The 27,917-nt window shown below is 42.0% G+C and overlaps 1 protein-coding gene across 3 annotated transcripts in view; it reads left to right on the top strand.

The window, feature by feature from the left end:
* The window catches only part of LOC112225087 (collagen alpha-1(XVIII) chain), a 179,044-nt gene that overhangs the window by 59,803 nt on the left and 91,324 nt on the right, over positions 1-27,917 (top strand). The window contains exon 1 of one of the 3 annotated variants that reach the window (XM_024388710.2): positions 17,293-17,785. The exons of 1 other annotated variant lie outside the window; for it this stretch is intronic. In XM_024388710.2, the coding sequence (XP_024244478.1) occupies positions 17,422-17,785 (364 nt within the window). In that variant the 5' untranslated portion in view covers positions 17,293-17,421. Of the gene's footprint in view, positions 1-17,292; positions 17,786-17,821; positions 18,806-27,917 lie in introns of those variants that run through there. One more of the 3 variants, XM_024388709.2, reaches the window with a different exon arrangement.

The raw sequence follows: 27,917 nt of genomic DNA, 5'->3' as shown, positions 1-27,917 counted from the left end.
AACAACATAAAAACAATGTTAAAGTCGTGGTACAAACAGTACTTGTATGTAGTGATGTCACATGAATAATTCTATTTAATTCCGGCAAAGAATTTTCATTGTTAAAATATGGCTATAATACTCTCGCAAGTTGTCAAATATTAAAGTTTGTTTGTATATTAGATTAATCAATTAACCGTGCCCTTCCCTATTTTTACACTAGCTGCAAATAAGCCCAATTCTTAAACCACCTCACCCTTCACTCTCAGTAAATATTTAGCCAGTCAGTCTGAACCCACAGGGTCCTCTTCACCTCTGTGATCCCACCTGCCCAGCCCTGTCCAGTCAGTCACAGACAAGCAGACATCTGGAATCCTGGTGGGGAGTGCCAGTTTGTTCATTCTGGGTCTGGGAAGCAGGTAAATTATTAGCAGTAGTTGGTTTACTCCTCACCTTTACACTCCACTGATTTCTGGCAAAAATTGGCTACTGGCGGCCTCCCGGGTGGCGCAGTGGTAGCTGTTCCACCAGAGACTCTGGGTTTGAGCCCAGGCTCTGTCGCAGCCGGCCACAACCGGGAGGTCCATGGGGGCGACGCACAATTGGCCTAGCGTTGTCCGGGTTAGGGAGGGTTTGGCCGGTAGGGATATCCTTGTCTCACCGCGCACAAGCGACTCCTGTGGCCGGGCGCAGTGCGCGCTAACCAGGTCGCCAGGTGCAGGGAGTTTCCTCTGACACATTGGTGCGGCTGGCTTCCAGGTTGGATGCGCGCTGAAGCAGTGCGGCTTGGTTGGGTTGTGTTTCGGAGGACGCATGGCTTTCGACCTTCGTCTCTCCCGAGCCCGTACGGGAGTTGCAGCGTTAAGACATGAGAGTAACTACTAACAATTGGATACCACGAAATTGGGGAGAAAAAAAAAATAAAAATAAAAAATGAAGTAAAAATAAAATAAAAAATTGCTTCTGGCGACAGTGGCATCACGCAAATGGATGTTGCTGCACATTGGTGACATGGATGAGGTTAATTTCCTCCCCCTCAAATCGTAAAGCGCTTTGAGCACCTGGAAAATAAACTATAAATCACATCCATCAAGAGCTCCTCCTATGCTCAGTTGCCCTCTGTGGATGGAATGGTGGTTTGAGCTCAGTCTTGTCCATGGCCGTGTTTGAATATCCCCTTAATTTAGCCGTTGCTCAAAGTGATCACTGATCCAGCCATTCAGAGGAATTCTTAAAAGGGATAGTTCAACCACATGACGAAATAGGTATTCGAACATGGCCCATGTCCCGAAGTCCCATGACCCCTGATCTTGGTTGGCCTCTGCTCCTCGCCCCTGCCCATGTTCCGTCTGAACTGTGTGAACAGGTCCGTCCTGCGGGCTGCCCCTTAAGCCCTGCTAATAGTCTTGTGATTGAGCCTCTCCACTTCTAATGAGGTTGAAGACTCTGTGGCTGGCTGTGGCACCCCGCAGAGCTCTCCAGTATTTGAGGACTCCCTCTTGTGTTAGACGGGCTGTATTGCATTGCATTGGTGAATTGGATAGAATTTGTTGTTCACAATTCCTTTTCGTACCTCAGGTGAGTAGGCTTGTGCTACTGTTTAAAAATAGGATGTATTATCAAACATCTTGGCACTGTATAAATATGTTTCGTGGCCTTATTTCAGAATGTTATGTAGATTTGGCAGCATTTTGAAGCAGAATTCTCACACATACCTAATATTGGCGCACACAGCGTGTTAGTTTTTGATCGTGTCATTCAAGATACATTGTAACAAAGAACACGTTCCTGTGGTCTGACGGGTGCTTATGAGATCAATATTGCAGAATTGTTGAAAGGTTTTCCCTCTGGGGTTGGCTGCTGACTTGTTAGACGTTTATTACGAAAATAAGTCTTCTAATTCATTTATCTCAGTAAACATTGTGTATGGAACTACTGGTGGATTTTTCTGTTCACCCCCTCCCCTGAAGAAAGCCCCCTCTCCACTTCGTTTATTGACATTGGATGAGAGGCGTTGAGCTTCAGGATAGTCAGCAGTTGCATTGTCGTTTTGCACGTACCTACCAATCCCTCTGTTCGTTTACCTGCACAATCACATGCTTTATCTGACAGGAGGTGCCAGCGGGTTCACTGTTGACAAGCCTTATTAATACACATACAGCGCATGTTTATGTTTCCACAGGTGTCTCTTTGTTCGGAGAATGTCTCTCTCCCTCCTTGCTCTCTCTCTTACCTCTCTCTCTCTCTGTCTCTCTCTCTCTACTCGCTCTACTCTCTCTTTCTATATTGTAAGCACATGTTCGTTTATCTGTTTGGATCAAGGCCCAATTATGTCAGGGTTTTCATCACGACCACTTCAAATCAATTAAACTAATGTTATATTCTATTACATTTATGTATCTTCTAAATTGTATGTATTATGGTAACACCTACATTTTTACCAATTGGAGGAACTATTGGTCCATAAATAAAATTTTATGCAGATATCCTTCAATATTTGTAAGCAATCGGATCCCTAGTGGTTTGTGTTGGATTACAGTCAGCCCCACTTATAAAGTTATAGAAATGATTAATCTATCAGCCATAACACATATTAACATTGGTCTCATTTGATTAAGTATGGCAAAGTTATCACTTTCTCAAAATGTTTTGTAGAGTACAGTTATTTGGTCATACATTAGGCAGCACAGAGAGCCACTTGCAATGAAGCTGACTTTTCATCCACTGCTGTGTGAATTAAATCTATACATCAGGGCATTATTCTAGCAGCGATTCTGTCCTGGGTGCATATTGAATGGAACAGTGTAACATTGTACTGCGTGTGTTCTTGTTATTATTATTTATTATTATTATTAGAATTACACAACAGCTTCTAACACTTATTGGTTTCATAATACCATCATCGTTTTAAGAACGAGTCAGAACATGGTTGTGTGTATATGGCAGCTGTAGAGAACGTGTGAATTCATTGATATGTTATAGCTATCATACTGTATCCATGTTATAACACAATTCAACTAGTTACAAGTGTAAATAAATTGAGTAGTTATAGCAGTTCCTTATTTCACTTTGTTGGATCAACAAGTGATGGTCCTGCCATACATGGATTAGTTCGAACCATAGAGAGTGAGTTTGGCCATTGTGGTTTCAAAATTATAGTGTAGAAAACTTCAGAATTTCACGGTTGTGCTATATGAATTCAATCACCTTCTAAAAGCACATCCTTTTGATGGTAGAAGTTGTCAGAAAGTGACATCCGAGGTGTTTGTGTTGTACCCACCATTGGTTGAGACACCTCCAGGATTAGAAGTAGAATCCAGTTGCTCATCATTTACTGAGCGGAATGCCTGGTGGCAGGAACATAGTGTCCCAGCTCTAAAGTTGGCTAACCTCCCTCTCTTTCTTTATTTCTCCCTCTTTCTTTCTCTCTCCCCCCTCTCTATCTTTTCCCCAATCTCTCTCTTTCCCTGCCTCTTTTTCCCCATCCTTTTCTTTTCTCTCTTCCCCTCCATCCTGTCTTTCTCTCTCTCTATCTCTCTGTACTCTCTATACTGTATCTATTTGACTGGGCTGAGCACTATGGGCTACATTCTCCCCTGTTGTTCAGGAATGTAGCAATGAAGGCGGGGGATGCTGCTTCTGCTTGCCTGAGCAGGACCACGAGACCACGTAGGGCTGAGCTGGATCTTGGGTTTGTCTGTACAGGTTGGGTTTGTCTACGAAGAACGAGTCCGCCGAGAGCAGACATGAAAGATGTCTGTCAAATGAACTCCCCTCCCTCACTCCTTGGTTGGAGCCCCCTCTACCCCTCCTTGTCCTCCTCTCCTCTATCTCCATAAATGCAGCTGAGCTGCGACACATCTCTAACAGCATCTGCGAAAGGCCTCTCCTTCCTTATCTGCCAGAAATGGCTTTGTGATGTCTCTCCTTGTTATAGCCTTTTCAAACACTCCTTCAGGTGCTGCGATAGTGCCCTGGGGAACTTGTGCACACACACACATAATTGTCCATATCGTCTATGCACACCACGTATTTATATTCCAGACTCTGACATTGCAAGTTTTGATATTTCTTAATTTTTGTCATTGATTATTTGTGTATTATTATTGTACTGTACTGTTAGACACTTACTGCACTGCTGGAGCTAGTAACATAAGCATTACACCCCTGCTAATCTGTGTACTCAACAACTAATCCATTGTTGGAATGCTCCTCGCGGTGTGCACATTTTTGCTCTGGCCCAGCACGAACACACCCAATTCAACTTTGTTTATTCTTTGTGTTGGTGCTGGGCTAGAAGACAAAAGTACACCCTCTGTGGGTCCCCTAGTTATGGATTGACAAACACTGCTATAGGCATAGCAGTTCTGGGATGATTACCTTCTTGAAGGTGTTTTGAGATGTTCCTTTGAGTGCTGCCATCTGCTGGAATGTGTTACCCCTGATGTTTTCATGACACCATAGCTACGGTAACATCCTTGGCTTTCATGCAGGACATGAGGAGAGTTGAGAGGGAAGCTATACACCTGAATGGTGTATTTTTCTCTATGCAGTGTAGCAATCAGAATTCATGTTTTATGGGAGTACTCGCCTACTAGACATTTTTGTCAGCTGAAGGGGTGTATGTTGTTGGACAGGTTCAAGATACTCCTATCTCCTGCAATCTTATTTTATGTTGTGGATATTTGTCATGGACAGTAGTGGAAGATGTTTGGCTTGTCTTAGACTTCCTGAACTGGTTTGAATTATTATTATAGGACTTATATTAATTAATTTCCACAGTTTCCTGGTGTAGGAAAATAATGCTATACATTTTTCTCAAACGTACCACCTTTAATTAATTACTCTAAGTCCTATAATCTCCCCCTTTATCTCTTGAGACAATCAGTTGTCTCTTGCAAAATCTATTTTATTTGAATGAAACTGTGTAAAGCTTAAGTATGTGTGTGTGTGTGTGTGTGTTTAAGGTGTCAATTATTTTTATGTATACTTTATTATCTCAAATTGCTTCGTAATCAACACGTGTAGGATAACAATGAAAGGGGGTTACTTACAGACCCTTCCCAAGAATTCAGAAAGAAAAGTATAACAATTATAGAAAAAAATAACAAAAGTAATTAATACACACTGAGTAACAATAATTTGGCTATATCCAAACGGGTAATTGAGGTACAGTAGATACAGCTGCGTCACAGCCTAAATTCAACATTTATTACATTCATTTAGTTCTCCTGCATCTACCCACAATACCCCATAATGACAAGTTGAACATTTTTGCAAATGTATAGAAAAATGAAATACATAAATATCTATACATTTGCATAAGTATTCACACCCCTGAGTCAATACTTTGTAGAAGCACCTTTGGCGGTGATTACAGCTTTGAGTCATCTTGGGTATGTCTGTGTCAGCTTTGCACATCTGAATTTGGGGATTTTCTCCCATTTTTCCTTGCAGATTTTCTCAAGATGGGGAGTGGCGGTGAACAGCAATCTTCAAGTCTTTCCACAGATTTGAAATGGGATTCAAGTCTAGGCTTTGGCTGGGTTACTTGAGGACTTTCACATTATTGTTCTGAAGCCATTCCAGCGTTGATTTGGCTGTATGCTTGATGTCATTGTCCTTTTGGAACGTAAATCTTCGCACCATTTTGTCATTTGCACTCTGGAGCAGGTTCTCATCAAGGATTTTCTTGTATTTAGCTCCATTCATTGCTCCCTCTAACCTTACTTGTCTCTAAGTCCATGTCACTGAAAAGCATCCCCATAGCATGATATTGCTACCACCATGCTTCACGGTAGGGATGTTGTTAGACAGGTGATGAGCTATGCCTGGTTTTCTTCAGACATAGCACTTTGCATTCAGGCCAAAGATGGTTGTGTGCTTGAAATATGTAGGTATTACAGACTGGGTCAGAGAGAGGTTGAACATGTCAGTGAAGACACTTGCCAGCTGGTCAGCATATGCTCTGAGTATGCGTCCTGGTAATCTGTCTGGCCCCGTAGTCTTGTGAATGTAAACCTGTGTAAAGGTCTTATTCACATTGGCTACAGAGAGCGAGATAACGCAGTCATCTGTAACAGCTGATGCTCTCATGCATGGTTCACCTTTGCTTGCCTTAGCTTGTCTGGTAGGTTTGCGTCACTGGGTAGATAGTGGCTGGGTTTCCCTTTGTAATTCGTGATACTTTGCAAGCCCTGCCACATCCGACGAGTGTCAGATCCAGCGTAGTAAGATTAAATCTTAGTCCTGTATTGCTGTTTTAACTGTTTGATAGCTCGTTGGAGGTTGTACCGGGATTTAATTTTAGCGTCCGGATTAATGTCCCGCTCCTTGAAAGCGGCAGCTCTAGCTTTTAGCTCAGTCAGATGTTGCCTGTAATCCATGGCTTCTGCTTGGGATATGTACATCATCGATGCACTTATTAATGAAACCGGTCTCTTGTATGGTAAACTCCTCAATGTTATTGGATGAATCCCAGAACAAACAGTACCAGTCCAAAGTTTGGATACACCTACTCATTCAATGGATTTTCTTTATTTTAACAATTTGTACATTGTAGAATAATAGTGAAGACATCAAAACTATGAAATAGTACATGTAGTAATCAAAAAAGTGTTAAACAAATCAAAATACATTTTATATTTGAGATTCTTCAAACTAGCCACCCTTTGCCTTGATGACAGCTTTGCACACTCTTTGCATTCTCTCAACCAGCTTCACCTGGAATACTTTTCCAACAGTCTCGAAAGAGTTCCTGCATATGCTGGGCTGAATTCTAAATTCAAAATAAATCACAGCCAATCAGCACCCCCACCCCCACACCTCCTCCTCCATGCTTCACGGTGGGAACCTACTCTGCATCTCACAAAGACACAGCCGTTAGAACCAAAAATCTCAAATTTGGACGTCCTAAGTACAGATTTCCACCGGTCTAATGTCCATTGCTCGTGTTTCTTAGCCTAAGCAAGTCTCTTATTCTTTTACATGTCCTTTAGTAATGATCTCCTTGCAGCAATACGACCATAAAGGCCTGATTCTCCTCTGAACAGTTGGTGTTGAGATTTCTATTAATTGAACTCTGTGAAGCATTTATTTGGGCTGCAATTTCTCTAAAGAACTTATCCTCTGCAGCAAAGTAACTGGCTCTTCTTTTCCTGTGGCGGTCCTCATGAGAGCCAGTTTCATCATAGCTCTTGATGTTTTTTTACAACCGCACTTGACAAAGTTCTTGAAATGTTCCAGATTTACTGACATATCTTAAAGTAATAATGGATTGTCGTTTCTCTTTGATTATTTGAACTGTTCTTGCCATAATATGGACTTGGTCTTTTACCAAATAGGGCTATCTTCTGTAAACCACCATTACCTTGTCACAACACAACTGATTGGCTCAAACACATTAGGAAGGAAAGAAATTCCACAAATTAACCTTTAACGAGGCACACCTGTTAATGAGGTGACTACCTCATGAAGTTGGTTGAGAGAATGCCAATAGTGTGCAAGGCTGTCATCAAGGCAAAGGGTTGCTAATTTGAAGAATCTCAAATCTAAACATTTTTTGGGGTTATTTCATAGTTTTGATGTCTTCGCTATTATTCTACAATGTAGAAAATAGTAAACATAAAGAAAAACCCTTGAAGAGCTGGTGTGTCCAAACTTTAGATTGGTACTGTATTCCAGTCTGCTACCATGTTCTGTTACTTATCTTTTGCTTCATCGAACCACTTATGTATTGAATGCGTCACTCGTACTTCCTATTTGAGTTTTTGCTTATAAGCGGGAATTTGGAAGATAGAGGTATGGTCAGATTTTCCAAAAGGAGGGCGATGGAGAGCCTTGTATGCAGTTCTGTGTTCTGTGTTTGGAGTAAAGAATCTAGAATCTAGATCTAGAATTTTGTTGCCTCTAGTTGCACAGGTGACATGCTGGTAATGAGATGAAACCAGATGTCAGTTTCACTGGATTAAAATCACAAGCCAGGAAAAGTGCTTCCTCTGGGTGAGCATTTTCTTCTTTGCTTATGGCCCTATACAGCTCGTTGAGTGCAGTGTTAGTGCCAGCATCGTTATGTGGTGGTAAATAGACAGCTATGAAAAATACAAATGGAAACACTCTTGGTAAGTAGTAGTTTATGACATCCTTGGAGAGCTCTTTGGTCTTTGCCATGGTGGAGAGTTTGGAATCTGATTGATTGATTGCTTCTGTGGACAGGTGTCTTTTATACAGGTAACAAACTGAGATTAGGAGCACTCCCTTTAAGAGTGTGCTCCTTATCTCAGGTCGTTACCTGTATAAAAGACACCTAGGAGCCAGAAATCTTTCTGATTGAGAGGGGGTCAAATACGTATTTCCCCCAATAAAATGTAAATCAATTTATAACATTTTTGACATGCGTTTTTCTGGATTTTTGTTGTTAAAATTATAGACGGATCATTTCTTTGTCAATGGGCAAACGTACAACATCAGCAGGGGATCAAATACTTTTTTCCCCCTCACTGTATGAGTAAATGACAGAAAAGTGAAGTGTGTTTTTTGGGTAAATTTGAATATGAATGTGAGTTGGTAAAGTGAAAAGTGTGTGTCATTTGTTACACCCGTGTCTGGAGTCCACGTACCAGTGCTTGTTTATTCACTACTGCCCTATCTTTATGGTGACTTCCAGTAAGAGGCCAATGACCCTCGCTAGCTGTAACAACAAGGGCCAGGGGGGCTGCCAAAAGGCCCCTGGGTGTGTGGAGTGTTACTAAAGATCCCCTCATTGCAAGTTGGTTTATTGTCGCCGTCTATCCTGCCTGAGTTATTTTGTTTGGCCTGCAGTCAAAAAGGCTCCAACGCTAACGGTCACCCTCTTGAAATGGACCAAGATATGTTACACACTTCGAACTAGCTGCAGTCTTTTGGCCCCCAGTCTACTTCAATGTCTTTTTTTCACCACTCTGCTTTATCAAATATATGAATGAGAGCTAGGTCTGAGGTTGTAAATAGAGTTGCAAATACCCATAGATGATTCACACAAGCTATATTTAGGCCTAGCCATTGTATATTTGCTGTACGATTTAAGACACCTAATCTCAGAGGTTGTGTATTGTGAATAGTAGTGCGTAGTGGTAGATGATTGGACGGCGTTCGGCCTATTGGATTACCCTGTTTTTGTTGCCGTTTTTAATTAGGCAAGTCCATTCATTGACTCATTGACAACGGCAACCTTACGAGTCATTCCTCGGGTTATATTACATAGGTATTGTCTAAGAAGGGGAAGCAGGTTAGGAGACACTGCTTTGGTATCACTCCTGCTTCATATGAACAGTCATACCATTTTGTCATAATTTCCAGTCACAATTTGAGTGACAAACTCCAGGAGAGGTTTATTGAGACTACTGCTTTAAAGCCTATTGATGTCTCTTTCTTTGTACATGCTATGTCATTTTTTATGGGTCAAATTCATCTTCAATGAATTCTATGTATTGTTATAAACGAGTGCCTCTAAAAATGTTTCAGGTTTCTTTTGACTAGTACTTTTCTGGAAAGATGTCCTCCCACCTTCCTGTTTGTGGGAAGAGTGTTCTCCTCACAATAGGTAGCAGCTGTGGAGGAGAGGTCGGTTGGATGTGAACTGGACAAGAGGAAGCGGATGTTTCAAACCCACGCGGAGATTGTCTGTGATTTCAGCGCACAGGGCTTTACGAGTGATGCCAAAAAGACAATAAGCATGCAATTCAACCATTTTCTGCTTCTTGTCCCAGTTTTTCCATTCAAGTTATCACGTCGATGGGCATCCAACTGCCCTTGTCCACTATACACATTTCCAGTGCCAGTCATTCAACAGCCACCTCCTGATTGCACAGAATAGGTTCAATGCCAAGTTCATATCTGCCACACCATGCCTCCAAGAACCCCTCAGACTTGGTATACAATCACGACTTCCCAAAATGTTTTGGACTCTGGCCAAAGAAGATATTACATCCAATAATAGTTACTGCATGGTGTAACAAGCATTCTCAGGCCAGGTCCTTGTTGGGTGCTTTTCACATAGGGTTTCTTTGTAGTTAATTTGCCCTCTGTGCAAATGTCGGTTCCTTGATGGTGTTAAGGGGTGATCCCTTGTGACTCAGCTCAACTGTGATTCCTTCCGACAGTAACCTCTGAGCCTATTTCAGTATGCTCCAAACTGAAGAAAACAGACATAGGATTTCACACTTGCTTCCTTTCAGTCAATTTCATGTGAAGTGTGAACACTCCAAAGGAACTCAGACACCTCAAAAGGGCCCTTGGAGCAAACCAAACTGAGACCATCTCGAGAGGTGGTCTGAGTTCGGTTCGCTTGAATTCTGTGGTCCGGTTCCCTTTTTTTAGACAGAATTGAACATAAAGTTCCCCAGGTTCCCTTGTTATTATTCCTGCACCACACACTAGACTACTACAACACCGTTTCCCCTGCCAGTGCCATAAGTTCTCACATTGGTGACACAAAAGAGGGAAGATGATGATGTGCAGGTTCGCAGGAAAAACGTGAGCCGTTTATGGATATTGATTAGCGTCTGTCAAGGATGCACATACATTCCAAAATGTGTGGAATGTTTTGTTCAGATATTTGCTTGTAATATGTTCTCTATAGGATTAGAGTGCTTCGTAAATTATTTATTTGATTGGGGGGGTTGAACAACATATTTGGGGAGGATCACAATATAGGGTACAAATCAATTCTAGCTCTTAAAGGGGCAATCGCCTACATGGGGTGTACAATGTTCAATTCTAGCATTATTTAATCTGCAGTTATTCTTCTGCTATGCATTATGTTACCAATAATATTGACATGTTCATAGTGTCTTGTTAATAGTAATTGATTACAATTACTCATCTTTTAACTAAATGCAATCTATTAGCTTCCAAAATGTAAGTACGTACATCTAGCTGTCTGATAACACATTCTGATCGAATGGATTGTCCTCCACATGGTAAAAACCCAGAGTGCATTGAGTGAATGTTGGAAAAACCTGTTGGTTCCTTTCTAAACATAACAATGTGAATGCAGAGGACTAGGACCACACAATAGATTAAGTGAACCGGAAAAAGAGTTGAATCCTCATTCAAAGGCAAGTGCCGTGTGAATACAAAAGAGAACTGTGTTCTTTTGTTTTATTTTAGCCCATAGTTCACTTTAAAGTCGGCTGAGATCGGTTCTTTTAAAGAGGACTATATGTGAAAACACCCTTAATTTAAACAGGGAGGAACGCAGATTTTAAGTTTTCCCGTTGCATGCCGTAATGAACATGATCCAGGTGTCTCTGTCTGCTGTGGGATTGGGATGTTCTCCTGCAATATCCCAAGCTAATATCTGGACACTTTCAGAATTATGACCCAAAGGGAATTTAAATGAATGTAGACTTTATTTTTTCAGGACAGTCATTTAACTTTCTCTGCTGCTACTACTGTTTTAGTGTTGTTTCGATCTATATACTGTCTATGCAGCATTTACTTTCTTATCTTTCTCTCCACTGGTGGGTGACGGTTCTTCTGAAATGCTGTAATTTGTGTATTACACTTCATCAAGAGCTATTCAAAATATCTTCATTTGATTGGCTTAACCTACAGTGTGATTCTTTTATTTTATACTGGAACAGGAATTTATGGTCTATGTCACCCAGATATCATTAGTTAAAGGAGTAAAGTTTCAAGTATGGTTCCATCCAATTTACTGAGAATTTGTGTGCAGAAAAATCTAAAACAACACTACTAAAGTCGTTGAAAGTAAAATGATCCACAAATTAGAAATGGTCTTAGTTGTATTATTCCATTGTGCATAAATACAAGTTACAAAATGCAGTTTAAAACCTTTATTACGGTACTGCTAACCTTTTCCCAACATGCCAAGGGCCCTCAGTAAAAAATGTAAAAAAATAAAAGAATGGTGTCCAAGTTTCTTAAAACTGAACTTTGTTGTCTTTGTTAGACATAACAGTGCATACCTCACACATCCTAACAAATAATTACCAGTTACAAATGAACATGCCTCACATAAGAAGATGACAGGATGTTTTCGATCTGCGTTATCTTTACAGTGAACGTGAAATAGATGGTGAAAAGCTGGGGCATTTGCCTTTAATTTTCAACTGCACTCAAGGTACTTTTGTTTCGTGTAGATTTCCTGTGTTGAAAACTTTCTGGCGCTGTCACTCAAAAGGCGACTTACACGGCATCGGTTCAATGGAATTTTGTCTCTACATCGTCGGGGACGTCCAGGAATAAGCACATTTCCCTATGTGGAGGAGACTCCAGCAGAGAACACGCCAAGCAAAGGATATTCTTGGGCACCCACTCTTTTGGCCTTCTCCGCCCCTCCCAGACCTATGAAACATGGCAAACCCTGTGAACTCTCTTTATCACACATTACATTTCACATTAAGACACCTTTAGGCCCTGCCTATTCATGTCATAGCTGCAATAACAACACTCTAGTTTGATTTCTCCAGATGATTGCATCTATGCATCCAAGTCTTTGTTCTTCTCTACACTATGATTCTCTCTTTGGGGACTGTGGGAGACAAGGCTTTGGCATCTGATGCAGTGACGGAAGGGAGTGAGGGACACACCCATAGGAGATGGAACAGAAGAGGGTCAGGTTGTGTCTGGTTGTCAGGAATGGAAGTAACTAATTACAAATACTCTTGTTACTGTAATTGAGTAGCTTTTCCATGTAATTTTAGCATTTTTCAAAGACGATCATTTAACTTTTACTTAAGTATGTTTTGACTGAAGTATTGTACTTCTCTACCTTATTAAAACCATCTGTTACTGAGTACAATATTTTGTAGGCTATCCATAATAGTAGATCATGAGGGCAAGGAAAGTTTGCTACTGAGCCCCTCCAAAAAAGGTAATCGTTGTTTAGTCAGTGACCAATCAAACAAAATGTCACGCATCACATAGGCCAATCATATCAAGCTGTGCGCACAAAGTGAATAGAGATTTTATCAAATGCAAAAATAAGTTAGTTTAGTTTGAGACGTGTCATGAAAGAGAGGAATGTTTTATATCAAAGCGGTGTGTGTGAAAACAATGGAGACGGAGGAGACTGTGACCAGTTCTTCAAGCACAAGAGAGGTGATGCAATGCAAGCTTTGCTTACCCAGGATGGCAGAGGTGGCAGCCGACACAAACTCTGCCTCGAACTTCAGGAAATATTATAGAGGTAAGATAACTAGCTAGCTAGTATAGATAGCTATCTAATATTCATGACACAGTATTTAGAGAGACTTTTTTTGCTATGTACTATAAATTGTCTTTGTAAATTAGGATAACGTTAATCTAAAAGCCTGAGACTCAGTTAGTCCAACTGTGCATATATATATAATTGTGGCTCTACACAATAGGTACAGCTAGGCATGGACTCATCGGAACGTTAGACAACTTGTTAGGTCTGAGAACGTGATGAACTCACTACAGTCCCAGATCTGAGAATAATAAGTATGGAAAGTGTGCCTGGGCTATTGTAATGTCTGTGATATGATGAACTAAGTTGCCACATAAAGCAGAATTTATTGGCTGAAATATTCCATATTTTTATGTTGTGTATTTACAACTATACAGGTTTGGTCTACACGAAACATAATCTTGGCACAATGACAGAGGACGAGACAGAGCAGCATTCACTTCATGAAGATGATTTCTTCTCATCACTGATGCCAAAAAGGTCACACGGTACAGGGGAGTTGGATGGGTACCACGCCTGTGTGTCGGACAATATGGACTTGCTTCATTCCATTCCATAAATAAAGATGCTGTCCCTCAAAATGTACAAGGGCCTGCCTGCCTCTGTGAAATTCTTAGCCGTGTCAAACTGCTCTTCACTGCAAAGCGAGCCAGGATCGACTTGATTCACTTTGACAATCAGTGCCTGCTGAAATGGAACAGCATGTTCAGCATGCTCAGAGAGATGTTCAGAGAGAAGTAGGCCTTAGAACAGAACTCCTTTTGTTTTTGCTCAAGGAACACTAAATAATCTAATGTACTCTGTACATGGAGCCCATTTTCTATTTTGAGGAGTTTGCTCATTCATTTAGCATAGGAAGCTAGCTCTGTGATCACGCTGGTGGGAATGCACATTGCTTATGTGATTGCATAGGACAACACATCAAGTCCTTCATCCTCAACCAGGGATCATCAGCTGGATTCAGCCGCAGGCCGATTTTTTTTCAGCGGATGGTCTGGGGGCCGGAAAAAGCAGGGTCTGCAGGTAGCCTGGCAGTTAAGAGTGTTGGGCCAGTAACCAAAAGGTCACTAGTTTGAATCCCAAAGCTGACTAGGTGAAAAATCTGTAGATGTGCTCTTGCGCTAGCCACTTGACCTTCATTTCTCATGTAAGTCGCTCTGGTAAAAAGCATCTGCTAAATGACTAAAATGTAAACATAACTACAAATAATTTTTAGACTGCAAATTGACCTCAAGAAGCCCACACAGATGTAATGTTTGACTAAGACATTATTTCAAACCTTGCTTACATTTGTATACGATCACGTGTCTCTCTATTATGAGTGGGAAGACTGGGACAGATTTCTTAAATTAAAATCACTTGGATCTGACTTCCTGGTATTATTACAGTCTATTTTGTGCAAAAATAAAACATTTATTTTTGATTTATTTATAGAAGACTCGGGGGGCCAAATAAAAGGACCCGTTGGCTGCCAGTTGGGGAACCCTGTCCTAAACTATGATAATCAAAGAGAGTTCTAAGGGAGATTGGTGTTGTGGATTTTTATGACATTGTGACCACAATGAAAGAGTTATCACTTGGACTGCAAATGGAAATAAATCAATAAACTGCTTTATTCTAAAGTTGTCAGCACCTCCTCTATCTCTTGTGCTTGTGGTTGCGGTCAACTTAGTTTGGAGTGACTTGTTCATTTCCTTAGAAACTGGCAAACAATCAGCAACAATGGACATTTCATTTTGACAGTGTTGTGCCAATATCCTCTCCAGTGAGGGAAAATGATATTATGAGTCCATTAGCCTTTGTTTCCACTACAAGTGATCATTATACAGTCCACTGGGGTGAAACGAATGAGAACAATATACCAGATTAGTTAAATCGCTGGATGTGTCTGCAAATTTTCCATGCCTTACTGTACACTTACATTTTTTTTAACTTAAGACTAAGTGTAGTCGGTCCTGTGCATTACCTTAAGCACTGCAGGCTAGGGATGCACCGATATGACATTTTTGGCCAATACCGATATCCGATATTTTCCTTGCCAAGAAAAACAATACCAATATTAAACATTTTAGTGGCCTTTTAAGCATTATAGTACAGTTGAATAATTACACAACACACACAGACACACACACACGGACGCAGAGGTCTATGGCACTGCATCTCAGTGCAAGAGGTGTCACTACAGTCCCTGTTTCGAATCCAGGCTGTATCACATCCGGCCATGATTGGGAGTCCCATAGGGCATCGCAGAATTGGCAAAGCGTCGTCCGGGTTTGGCCGAGGTAGGCCGTCATTGTAAATAATAATTTGTTCTTTATTGACTTGCCTAGTTAAAGGTTACACACACAGATACCAAACCACACTGACCAAAAAGTTATTTTGTTGGCATTTACGTATGTCCCCATTAGGATTAGATCGTAATCAAAATCTATTTCTTTCACTTACTTGTTATGCTGCTTCATTATTCATTTGTTCAGTCGTTTCATTCTCAGCCAGGATTTCATCATACATGTCAAGCAGTGAAGAGACAGCAATGGCGGTTCGTCACTCCAGGTACTTTTCCGTTCACCTTCACACACCTGGGCCAGACTACACACAATCATAGGACCTACTGAAGAGATGAGTCTTCAATAAAGACTTAAAGGTCGAGAGCGAGTCTGCGTCTCTCACATGGATAGGCAGACCATTACGTAAAAATTAAGCTCTATAGGAGAAAGCCCTGCCTCCAGCTCTTTGCCTGCGTGTTGTGACCTTAGCGTACGTGTAGGTATTTACGGCAGGACCAAATCGGAAAGATAGTTAGGAGCAAGCCCATGTAATGCTTTGTAGGTTAGCAGTTAAACCTTGAAGTCACTCCTAGACTTAACAGGAAGCCAGGGTAGAGAGGCTAGCACTGGAGTAATATGATACATTTTTTGGGTTCTAGTCAAGTTTCAAGCAAACTGATATCTTTCTGACAGATAAGCTCTAAACAGGCCAGAACCAGACCAATTTGGGTATCCAATCGCTCCAAAATAATGTGGTGATCGATGGTAATCACTGTCACTGTGTCCGTTTCTGTCTTGTCCTGCTGTGTATGTAACATTTCACTTAAACCCTGTTTCTTGTCTACATCAAAGTAGCGGTCCTTGTACCTAGCATCGAGCATGGTGGCGACACAGTAAAGAGGCTCAGAGAGAATGCCACCAAATAATGCCACCAAATTGGTTTTCAGCTGTGCTAACATAATTGCAAAAGGATTTTCTAATGATCAATTAGCCTTTTAAAATGGTAAACTTGGATTTGCTAACACAATGTGCTATTGGAACACAGGAGTGATGGTTGTTGATAATGGGCCTCTGTACGCCTTGTAGATATTCCATAAAAAAATCAGCCGCTTCCAGCTACAATGGTCATTTACAACATTATCAATGGCACATGAGCCCATTTTCAAAGGGATTAGTTGTTTTTTAGGGTCAGTCGCTCTTTAAGAAATTGTATTATTATACTATTCTCTGGATCATAATATACAATTTGGACAGTGTTTCTTCCTAGCCAAAATTGATCTTTGCATTACCGCTGTCATATGACAGATAGGTAATAGGCTATTTTATAATTTGTCTGGTGAAATTAATAAGTGAATGTTCACCACATATGTTTATCTTTCACAGAAATGGTGGAGTATGTAATGCATTTACAGTTTACGTTTATAACCCTCTAGACTTCAGATGAAATGACATAGGTAAACAAGCAAGACCATAAAACCCTGCACATTCTCTATGCCCTTCCATCATGCGCCTACAATTTTCACATACTTTAGTTTTTTAAGATAGGCTGGTGGTCTTTCTACTTTTCATGTTTGTACAAAGAGGTTAACTCAGGGGGAACAAATGGCCCGTTTCTGTAAAACATTGAAAAGCACCAACATTTACATTGAAAGTCAACCAGCTGTTTTCTCTAAAGGTATCCTTTCTAAAGAGACCCTTTTCACTGCTGGGACAAAAGGAGGGTAGGAGGAGGAGGAGCTGTGGGAGGGAAAAGTTACAAGGGCAACCAATAAGGATGAGACCTCCTTATCCCCGCCTTCGAATTAAGGCACTTCTCTTCACTTTTCCCCCTCTGGCTGGTGGTCTGCAGTGTGCTGGAGGAGAATGGAGCATGTGGAGTGAATCAGTGGCAGTGGGCATGTCACAGTTCACTCTGGGAACCTTATCAACACTGCTGGTGGAGTACATTTGGGCAGCAGCGGGATGGATTGCAAGATTGGATTCCAGCTGAGTATCTCCCTTTTAGTGGTAGTATTGGTGGGCCGTTGTGAGGCGTTGTGGTTTTCCTGGGGCAGTACAGATGGCACCACTGAGGCCCCATCGCTTGACAATGAGGGATCTGGGAACCCAGTGACTAGCAATGAATCACCAACACCGGAGAACATTGAAGAAGTGGGGGCAGATATCATTGACATAGAAAGCGGGATACATAAGTTTGCGCAAACTTGGAACCAGAATGCAAAGGCCACGGAGGCCCCCAAGCTGACCACTGTGAGGTCAAAAGCCAGGAATGAGCGCCCAATGGAAAAGGGTGCCGGTCGGCCCACGTCAAGGGGAAGCAAACCTGGTAATGACATGTCCACAGTACAGGGTATGGGATCTGGTCTCTGGGAGTGGTTAGGGGTTGGGAGTGGGTCTGGATTTGGATCCTGGTCGGGATTTGGGTCTGGTTCTGAATTCGGATCTCGGTCTGGATTTGAATCTGAATCTAGTTCTGAATTTGACTCAGAGTCTGAAATCAGACATGGGTCTCAAATTAGACCTGTGTCTGGAATTGAGTTTGGGTCTCAATCTGGATCTAGCATTGAATCTGGATCTAAACCAGGAGCCTCTATGTGGGATAGCCAGGAGGGAACAGTTTTACCCACAGACCTCACCGGTTTAGCAGAGAATGTCAATGTGCTTGCAGGGAAAGAGAATGAGATGCTGGGTATTGTCAAGGTGGACCTAGCAGAACGTGTTTTGGATAAGCACAACAGAACAGCTGAGTGGAATGCTACGGTTTTCCCCATAGACAGTCAGCCCGTCCCAAGTGTTAATGTCTCTCTTGAGACAACTCCCAGTAACAGAAGTAGCAACAGAGTAATTGACAGTAGCTCTAGTTGGAACGCCAATAATTTTAACTCGACAGAGTATTCTGATGAATACACTGTCTCAGGTGATTTTCTAACCCCTTTTGACAGCAACCACTCTCTCTTAGCTACTAGTGAGACGCCGGCCCCAGAATCCCCACGTTGCTGGCCAATAGATTTCCATTTGCCTTTCTGCAAATCCATGGGTGGCGACAGTTTTGTGTTGCCCAACTATTTCAATCACAGCAGTGTGAAGGAGGTCCAGGCTGTTTTGGGCTCTTGGGCGTGGCTCTTGAGGTCACGCTGCCACCATAGCCTGGAGTGGTTTTTCTGCCTGCTGCTGTTGCCCAGGTGCCCCCGGGGCCTGCCACCGCCTTTGCCTTGCCGCAGCTTCTGCGAGGTCCTGCAGGACAGCTGCTGGACAGTCCTCGATGAGGGCAGCCTCCCTATGGAGTGCCACTCTTTGCCTGATGAGGACGATGGGTATCAGTGCTTGTCAGTTAGTAACCAGAAAGGTAATCCCTGGTAAAAATGTATTCCCTTTTTGGAAATCCATTTTCAACCATCCCCAATCCCACCCCCTGTTTGTCTTTTTTTGTCACCCAGTAGTCCTTGGACATTTATCTCGTGTTTTTTGGGCTAATCCTGACACAGTGTGTTTTAAGTGCATTATATGAAGGTTCAGGGGACTAACCAGTGTATTTTTGTTTGCAACTCAACCCTTCCGCAACAACAATGGTGTGTGCAAAGACTAAACAAGCATGGCACTAGTGTATTCCTCACAACCCAAACCGGTCGCATGTCAATGTATGTCCAAGTTGTCCGGTTGGCAAGTGACTAACTAAAATGTATAAGAATGTGTCAGATACACACATGAACACACACACATTCCCCAGAGGTAAAATATATATTTTTTCTTTTGGATAGCTATAGACTTTAGCATAATGTAAGTTAGGTGCAGGATAAGTAGTCTACTTTTGAGGGAGAGGGACTTGATGAAGCTGAAGTTGGAAGTTTATGTATATAGAGTGTGAGATGATGTAATAAAATCAGAGTAAGGGGCTTAAGGTCACAGTTGGATTCCGTGTTATATGATTTGTCCCTCCCAGACTTAAATGGAGTATTTATAGAGACATTTTATTTCTTTCATGTGCACTTAAAGGAGTGAAGGACACCCCAGCATGTAGTGTACATTCTATACATAATCTTTTGGCATGCCATCTTTATATCAACAAGCTGTCACATGTATTCATAGAATAAACCATTGCAATACACATTACAAGCAGTACATGGTACATGGTACTTTGAAATGAAAATGATTGCATTTTGGTTGTATGAATTGCTTGTCAAAGTTTGTGCATTCTGCTCTCTACATGGTCAAATGAGCTGTCGTGTTACATTGAGCACAAGGGAAGTGATTATGTTATTTTTTGTGGTTTGGTGTGATACATTCAACAAGCCCACCTTTGTGTGTGAATATACTTGCATGACAGTTGATCTTATTTTAGCTTGGTGACTGTTTCAACTTGGAGACATATAAACACCAGTTGCAGGTATTTCAATGGCCTTGAGCATGATGGGGGAAAGATAAATGGTACTGGTAAAAAAAAAATGTTCCTTTCCCTGTCCAACATAAACCCTGTTCAGTCTGCATATAAAAGTGGGAAAATTTCTTTCAGCAACAAACTTGTTTTGGATGCCACTGGGTGCACATGCAACATTTTTCATCTGCTAGTTGGGTAGAAGTTGGGTTGAGCAATAATTTGCCTATGCCATCAGTGTACCAGGATGGTAGCTCATTATATTCAGTTAAGTCAGCTCTCAGCCGTCACTGACCTTTCTAGCCTCCAATCTCATGATTAGATCCCACCCTGCTGTTATGGTACAGTGAGAGGGGGCTCTCAGGATTCACTTTTGGCCTAAGCATGCCGTGGCAAAATCTCTAAACCACATGTTGCGCTCCAATTGACTTTCTTCTCTTTGCCAGGTAGTAATGTGGAAACACATATGCTTATGGTTTCTATGTCAAATGAGTGCATTTTCTTTTGTAGGCGTTTTTCTGAATCTGCACATAACTTTTCAAATACTTCAGCAGACACATTTCCTAAAATGGAAAAACATGAAACATAAAACTATTCTTACAATGTTGTAGGTACACTACATGACCAAAAGTATGTGGACACATTCTTGTCGAAAATCTCATTCCAAAATCATGGGCATTAATATGGAGTAGGTCCCCCTTTGCTGCTATAATAGCCTCCACTCTTCTGGGAAGGCTTTCTACTAGATGTTGGAACATTGCTGCGGGGACTTGCTTCCATTCAGCCACGAGCACATTAGTGAGGTCGGCACTGATGTTGGGCGATTAGGCCTGGCTCACAGTCGGCGTTCCAATTCATCCCAAAGATGTTTGATGGGGTTGAGGTCAGGGCTCTGTGCAGGCCAGTCAAGTTCTTCCACTCCGATCTTGACAAACCGTTTCTGTATGGACATCGATTTGTGCACAGGGGCATTGTCATGCTTAAAAAGTTAAGGGCCTTCCACAAAGTTGGAAGCACAGCATAGTCTAGAATGTCATTGTATGCTGTAGCATTAAGATTTCCCTTCACTGGAACTAAGGGGCCTAGTCTGAACCATGAAAAACAGCCCCATACCATGATTCCTCTTCCACCAGACTTTACATTTGGCACTATGCGTTCGGGAAGGTAGCGTCCACCAAACCCAGATTTGTTCATCGGACTGCCAAATGGTGAAGCGTGATTCATCACTCCAGAGAACCCATTTCCGCTGCTCCAGAGTCAATGGCGTCGAGCTTTACACCACTCCCATAACATGGCTCCAGATTACGAAGTTGTCAAATAAATATAGTGGTGGAGAGTGATGCCATTTCACCCTGATCAGGGTGGTGTATTTGGAGTTTCAGTGCTCACATTCATATCATCCGGCTTTACACTATCTCTTTTTACGGCACTGCTATCTCTAGACAGCTTGCTCTACTGACAAGCTTGAGTGGACAAGATGTCTCTGGTCCGACACTAAGTGAATCTGTAGAGTGAATCTGAAAAGTCTCAGAAATGTAGGAAACACCAATGTGATTCTCTGCAACATTCAGAGTATGTGCCAGGCTAAATGAAATAAGTCACATTGTAAATGACCTCAGGGCAAGTCATGCTCTGCACTCATGTTTTAAAATGAGTCCTTGAGGGCAGGAATTTTATTGCCGATATCTAAGAGCAGTAGTTCAGCAGTGAGGCTGAGGCATCTGTGCTTGGTATTGCCTATTAGATCTGCCTTGAGGTACAGCTCTATTCATCCATTACAGCCTATCATCTTAGTCAAGACCAAAACAAAAAAAATCCCACTGATAGACCATCTGGTTGCACTCACCCACATAATGGTCCCTTGGTTGAAGTCCATCAGCCTGTGCAAAACAAATGGGTTTTGGGTGTAACAAATGGCTCTCATATTACTTCGTTTTGGGTGATGATTATGCCACATTAACATAATTGCCCTAAAACATGCACAAATGTGTGATTTACTTTTGTAAACATTTTTGGTCATACTGTATATTACACTACTCATGTGGTACCTGTTACGATAGCAAAATTACTTGATTTTCTGAAGTGAACTGCAGTGGTGCAGCTCAGTTTTGAAATGTTAACAGGTTGACGGCTTCAAAATCAAATCAAATCAAATGTTATTTGTCACATACACATGGTTAGCAGATGTTAATGCGAGTGTAGCGAAATGCTTGTGCTTCTAGTTCCGACAATGCAGTAATAACCAACAAGTAATCTAACTAACAATTCCAAAACTACTGTCTTATACACAGTGTAAGGGGATAAAGAATATGTACATAAGGATATGTGAATATGTGAATGAGTGATGGTACAGAGCAGCATAGGCAAGATACAGTAGATGGTATCGAGTACAGTATATACATATGAGATGAGTATGTAAACCAAGTGGCATAGTTAAAGTGGCTATTGATACATGTATTACATAAGGATGCAGTCGATGATATAGAGTACAGTATCTACGTATGCATATGAGATGAATAATGTAGGGTAAGTAACATTATATAAGGTAGCATTGTTTAAAGTGGTTAGTGATGTATTTACATCATTTCCCATCAATTCCCATTATTAAAGTGGCTGGAGTTGAGTCAGTGTCAATGTCAGTGTGTTGGCAGCAGCCACTCAATGTTAGTGGTGGCTGTTTAACAGTCTGATGGCCTTGAGATAGAAGCTGTTTTTCAGTCTCTCGGTCCCAGCTTTGATGCACCTGTACTGACCTCGCCTTCTGGATGATAGCGGGGTGAACAGGCAGTGGCTCGGGTGGTTGATGTCCTTGATGATCTTTATGGCCTTCCTGTAACATCGGGTGGTGTAGGTGTCCTGGAGGGCAGGTAGTTTGCCCCCGGTGATGCGTTGTGCAGACCTCACTACCCTCTGGAGAGCCTTACGGTTGTGGGCGGAGCAGTTGCCGTACCAGGCGGTGATACAGCCCGCCAGGATGCTCTCGATTGTGCATCTGTAGAAGTTTGTGAGTGCTTTTGGTGACAAGCCGAATTTCTTCAGCCTCCTGAGGTTCTGATGCTGTCTGTGTGAGTGGACCAATTCAGTTTGTCTGTGATGTGTATGCCGAGGAACTTAAAACTTGCTACCCTCTCCACTACTCCACTACTCCACTAGGGGGGTGTTCCCTCTGCTGTTTCCTGAAGTCCACAATCATCTCCTTAGTTTTGTTGACGTTGAGTGTGAGGTTATTTTCCTGACACCACACTCCGAGGGCCCTCACCTCCTCCCTGTAGGCCGTCTCGTCGTTGTTGGTAATCAAGCCTACCACTGTTGTGTCGTCCGCAAACTTGATGATTGAGTTGGAGGCGTGCATGGCCACGCAGTCGTGGGTGAACAGGGAGTACAGGAGAGGGCTCAGAACACACCCTTGTGGGGCCCCAGTGTTGAGGATCAGCGGGGTGGAGATGTTGTTGCCTACCCTCACCACCTGGGGGCGGCCCGTCAGGAAGTCCAGTACCCAGTTGCACAGGGCGGGGTCGAGACCCAGGGTCTCGAGCTTGATGACGAGCTTTGAGGGTACTATGGTGTTGAATGCCGAGCTGTAGTCGATGAACAGCATTCTCACATAGGTATTCCTCTTGTCCAGATGGGTTAGGGCAGTGTGCAGTGTGGTTGAGATTGCATCGTCAGTGGACCTATTTGGGCGGTAAGCAAATTGGAGTGGGTCTAGGGTGTCAGGTAGGGTGGAGGTGATAATGTCCTTGACTAGTCTCTCAAAGCACTTCATGATGACGGATGTGAGTGCTACGGGGCGGTAGTCGTTTAGCTCAGTTACCTTAGCTTTCTTGGGAACAGGAACAATGGTGGCCCTCTTGAAGCATGTGGGAACAGCAGACTGGTATAGGGATTGATTGAATATGTCCGTAAACACACCGGCCAGCTGGTCTGCGCATGCTCTGAGGGCGCGGCTTGGGATGCCGTCTGGGCCTGCAGCCTTGCGAGGGTTAACACGTTTAAATGTCTTACTCACCTCGGCTGCAGTGAAGGAGAGTCCGCATGTTTTCAGCTTTCATTAGACTGCAGATCACAGTTGAATAGCCGAGCTAATGTGTCACAACCTGTAAAGACCAACCTTAAAGCCAAAATCGGTCTGTTTCGTTGTTTATTAGCCCAGGGTAACTCAATATGGGTATTTTCCCAACCCCCAACACTCTTCACCAAATACTTCCCTCGCTGGTAAATACTTTCATGGTGTTGTGTGTGTGTGCTTCGTCATGGCTACTATTTCAGACACTTCCCACTATCTACAGTTCCTGTGGACATCGTGTGTGGGAGAGGGCACTTTCTTTATCCCTATCTGTACCCCCTCATGCCCCCACTTGTCATTTGAATGGTGATGGGCCGCTTATGGAAGAGTCTCTCATCGCTTCCCTTCATAATTCTGAGCCGGAATTTGGGCGGGTGCTCAGTGGGTTCACAGGGGGTTGTCATGTTGACTTCATCAGGGCCCTGCACAGCAGAGTACAATGAGGCAGTTTAAACACTTTCAATATGGAGAGATGTGTGAGAGGGTCACTGCCCATGGGAACATTGTACTGCTGTTGCCCTTGGGCATGACTGGATCAGATAGTGGGTAGTTCAACCACTTCAACAACTGGGAGCACCTCAGTGGCATGAAATCAAATGGTTTAACTCATTAGCCATGTTAGTAATGTCTAGGGTTTTGTCATGGTCACTTGCTTTCCTTTGAAAGATAAGCGGTTACAGATTTCAGGGTTGTTGGGGTCAATTGCATTTACATTTGATTTGTTTTAACGTGGCAAATTGGAGAAATGTCCAAGAAAGTCCTCTATGAAAAGAAGGAGACATTGGGTAAGGGCATTGACTGACCTAGTATGGGGTCCATTCCTGCAGTGGTCAGCAGGTGGAGCTAGTACCTAGTTATCCATGCTCTTAGATGCCCCCACATTTCTATATCATTAATGATATTCTCCCTTCAATGTGTACCATACCAGATTATGACCTGATGATGAATGAAATTGTCTCCCTGAATTGTGTATACATTGGCCTATATATAGCATGATGTTCCGTATGAATCTTATGACCATGTAAAAATGGAAAAGAAGAATGACCTGTAATATTTGTTGGCACCTCTCCAATGCATTGTTTTCTTTTTGTTTTGTGTTGCTTTGTATGCACTTACATCATTCAGTAGGCCTATTGGCCATTTCATAGGCTACAGGCCTGCCTACCTCTGGATGGGATAGGGTGGGTGGGAATAGAGATAGGAAAGTCATGTTGATGTTAGGCTGTATATGTTTGTGCATGTGTATGTGTCTTGTTTGTTTATTTTGGTCTCGTCTGAATAAATAAACTATATAAAAAAGGAGACATTGCTTCATAAAAGGTCAGTCTGCTGTTCAAACAATAACAAAGTAGTCGCCTCTGCGGGATGGAAAAATGTAATCACTCTTAAATTCATTGACTGGATGCAAGGACTAACCACCTATGATATCAAAAGTATAGTTTGAACAATGTTTTGAGGCTCTACAGTGTTTGTGTACAATTGCATTGATTACAAACAAACGAGTAAAACAAGTTTATATGTTGGGTTATAGTGGGGTACGACAGTTGAACTAGGCTCATGAGGCATTTATATAGTTATGTTCTTCAATAATCAATTGGTGTAATAGCCCAACAATCACAATTGCCCATGTAGTTTAACTTTAATTTAACATTTCTGGAATTGACTGAATTTAAATAGTTAATCCCAACGTCTCTAACTGCTACGGTGGTCCGTATGTCTTCCCCACTGCCAGACAAACTCTGGCAGTGGGATCATGTATATATTAGGGTATGTGTTTGTGTTTTTGTGGCTTTGCGGTTTCTATTCCCAGGGGTTCATACTATACTGTGTCTGACACTGATTATCCACAATGCAGTGGTTCCATGCAGGGAGTCTAATATTGTATCCCATGACAGGAAGGCTTAAAGCTGGCAGAGATCTCACGCAGGTGTTCGCCATGGAAAAACGTTTCTAAGCTGCACTCTGAGGGTTCCAATTATGGGCACAATGTTCTCAATCGTTCACTGACAGAAGCTCCTAGCTCCCTGGTTTCTGTTACAATGGGAAGGCCAATTAAATGGTCCTTAGTATAGTAGAGATACAGAAGTCATTTTCAGCTGGAGTATGACCATGCAGAGTACCTCTTGATTAAACCGTTTTCAATTACTTTTGGTAATTTTGGTTGCCATTTAGTTTTATCCAGAGCTATTTATTGAAGCATTGAAGGAACGCCCTGCCAAATTGCTCAAGGCATAGCATTCCCATCTCGTCATTTTCTGAGGTGATATGATTAGGTCCCGGTACCGAGTCTGCAGAGCTTAAGTGGTACCCACTCCGTCAGCACTTGTCTTTTTGGAAATCGTGCTCAAATCTTACTACTGGCGATGTCGTTAGAACGCTATGGTCATATTCAAAGAGAATGCAATTTAGGCCTCGTCACCAAAAGTGCAAAAATGTTGGATGCATGGAAAGGGTACAACCTGGTGGTCATCAGAGTGCAATGCATTTCTTTTCCATCCACATTTGAATATGACTTTACCTTGAATGCATCCTCCATATGCACCATTGAACTCTCTCACTTGTTTCCAATGGGGAAAATGAATGGGAAAATAAGTTGGAAGTTTCCTTGCCTGTCTGTGTGTTATTTAAATAAACAACTTGATAACACAGAAGTCCCAAACGCTAGTGTCATTTTAAGATATCAGAAAAATCCTTCCAGACATTTTCGCACAGTGAGGTACTAGCCAAACCAGATCAAACCAGACACATCTGATCTTCTAAATTGCTTAAAAGAAGCAGTCACACCTCTTTACTCAATGAGGTTCTGTTTAACTCCAATAATATAATAGACAAAACTCAAATTACCAACGAGTTGAACCAACATTTTATAGCAGCAGGCCATTTACTTGAAAGGGGCAATAAGGACAACTCTGAAAAGACTGTTCATGGTACATGCATCTCTGATGCACCCCTGTTCAATCACAGACATGCCTGCTACTGTAAATGTTGACCAACTGTTCTCTCTTCAGCAAGTCACTACTAAGAAAGTTCTTGACGCTCACATGCTTGACCCGTGTCTTCTACGGCTTGCTGCACCTCTGATTGTGGAGCCCTTGACACATATTTTTTATCTATCCATTCTCTTGGGTATTAGTCCTTTGTTCTCTCACTCCACAAAGGTAGTGATCCCTGCGATCATAATAATTAGCGGCCAATCTCAAAACATTAATGTTTAGCAAAAAATGTAGAACTCTTGGTAAATTCTCAGGTGTGGTCCTTTTAAGATTGTATTCTGAATTGTATTCTGAATGAAATTGTATTCTGAATGCTCACCAGGACACAGCACCATCTCGGCTGCTTCTCAAGTCATAAATTACATAGTTAACGAACTACACAGGAAACCGCACTGTGATGCCCTTTTATATTGATCTGTCGAAAGCATTGCAGTCCTGCTACAGAGGCTACCCGTAATTGGTCTAGACCGAGCGGCCTACGGCTGGTTAAAAAATTACCTGCACAATAGAAGTCCTGTATATCTGCTGATGGAGTTCAGTCTAATTTTCTTAATATAACCAAAGGAGTGCCACAAGGCTCAGAATTAAGCCCTTTACTGTTGATTACATTAATAATGTTAGCTTGTCCCTGAATTATAACTGGGGCCTACATCTCCATCCGGATGCCCCCTCAGTGCAGCAGGCCATTAACGACCTTCAGCTTTGATTCAATTCAAGTATTGCTTACAGATCTTAAATTAGTGTTAAATGTTGATTAAACCAAGTTTGTTGTTCTCCAGGTCTTGTCAAATTTAACCTAAAGATCTGCGTAGCGGCACCTTTAAGGGAGCCTAAATTAAGCCAAACCCTCATTAGTATTTAGGCATTTGGATTGATGAAAACGGTCTATTAAAACACACATTGAATAACTGAGAAAGATAGGTAATTAAGATCGGTTTCCTTTATACAAATAAATCCTGCCTTACTTTTGAAAACAGGAGGAAGATTGTTAAAGCATCGCTCCTCCCAGTACTTGACTATGGTGATA

Source organism: Oncorhynchus tshawytscha, linkage group LG26 (genome assembly GCF_018296145.1).
Source record: "Oncorhynchus tshawytscha isolate Ot180627B linkage group LG26, Otsh_v2.0, whole genome shotgun sequence".
Classification (NCBI taxonomy): domain Eukaryota; kingdom Metazoa; phylum Chordata; class Actinopteri; order Salmoniformes; family Salmonidae; genus Oncorhynchus; species Oncorhynchus tshawytscha.
The sequence above is the reverse complement of the archived record's forward strand: the minus strand, read 5'-3'. Positions and strand labels throughout refer to the sequence as shown.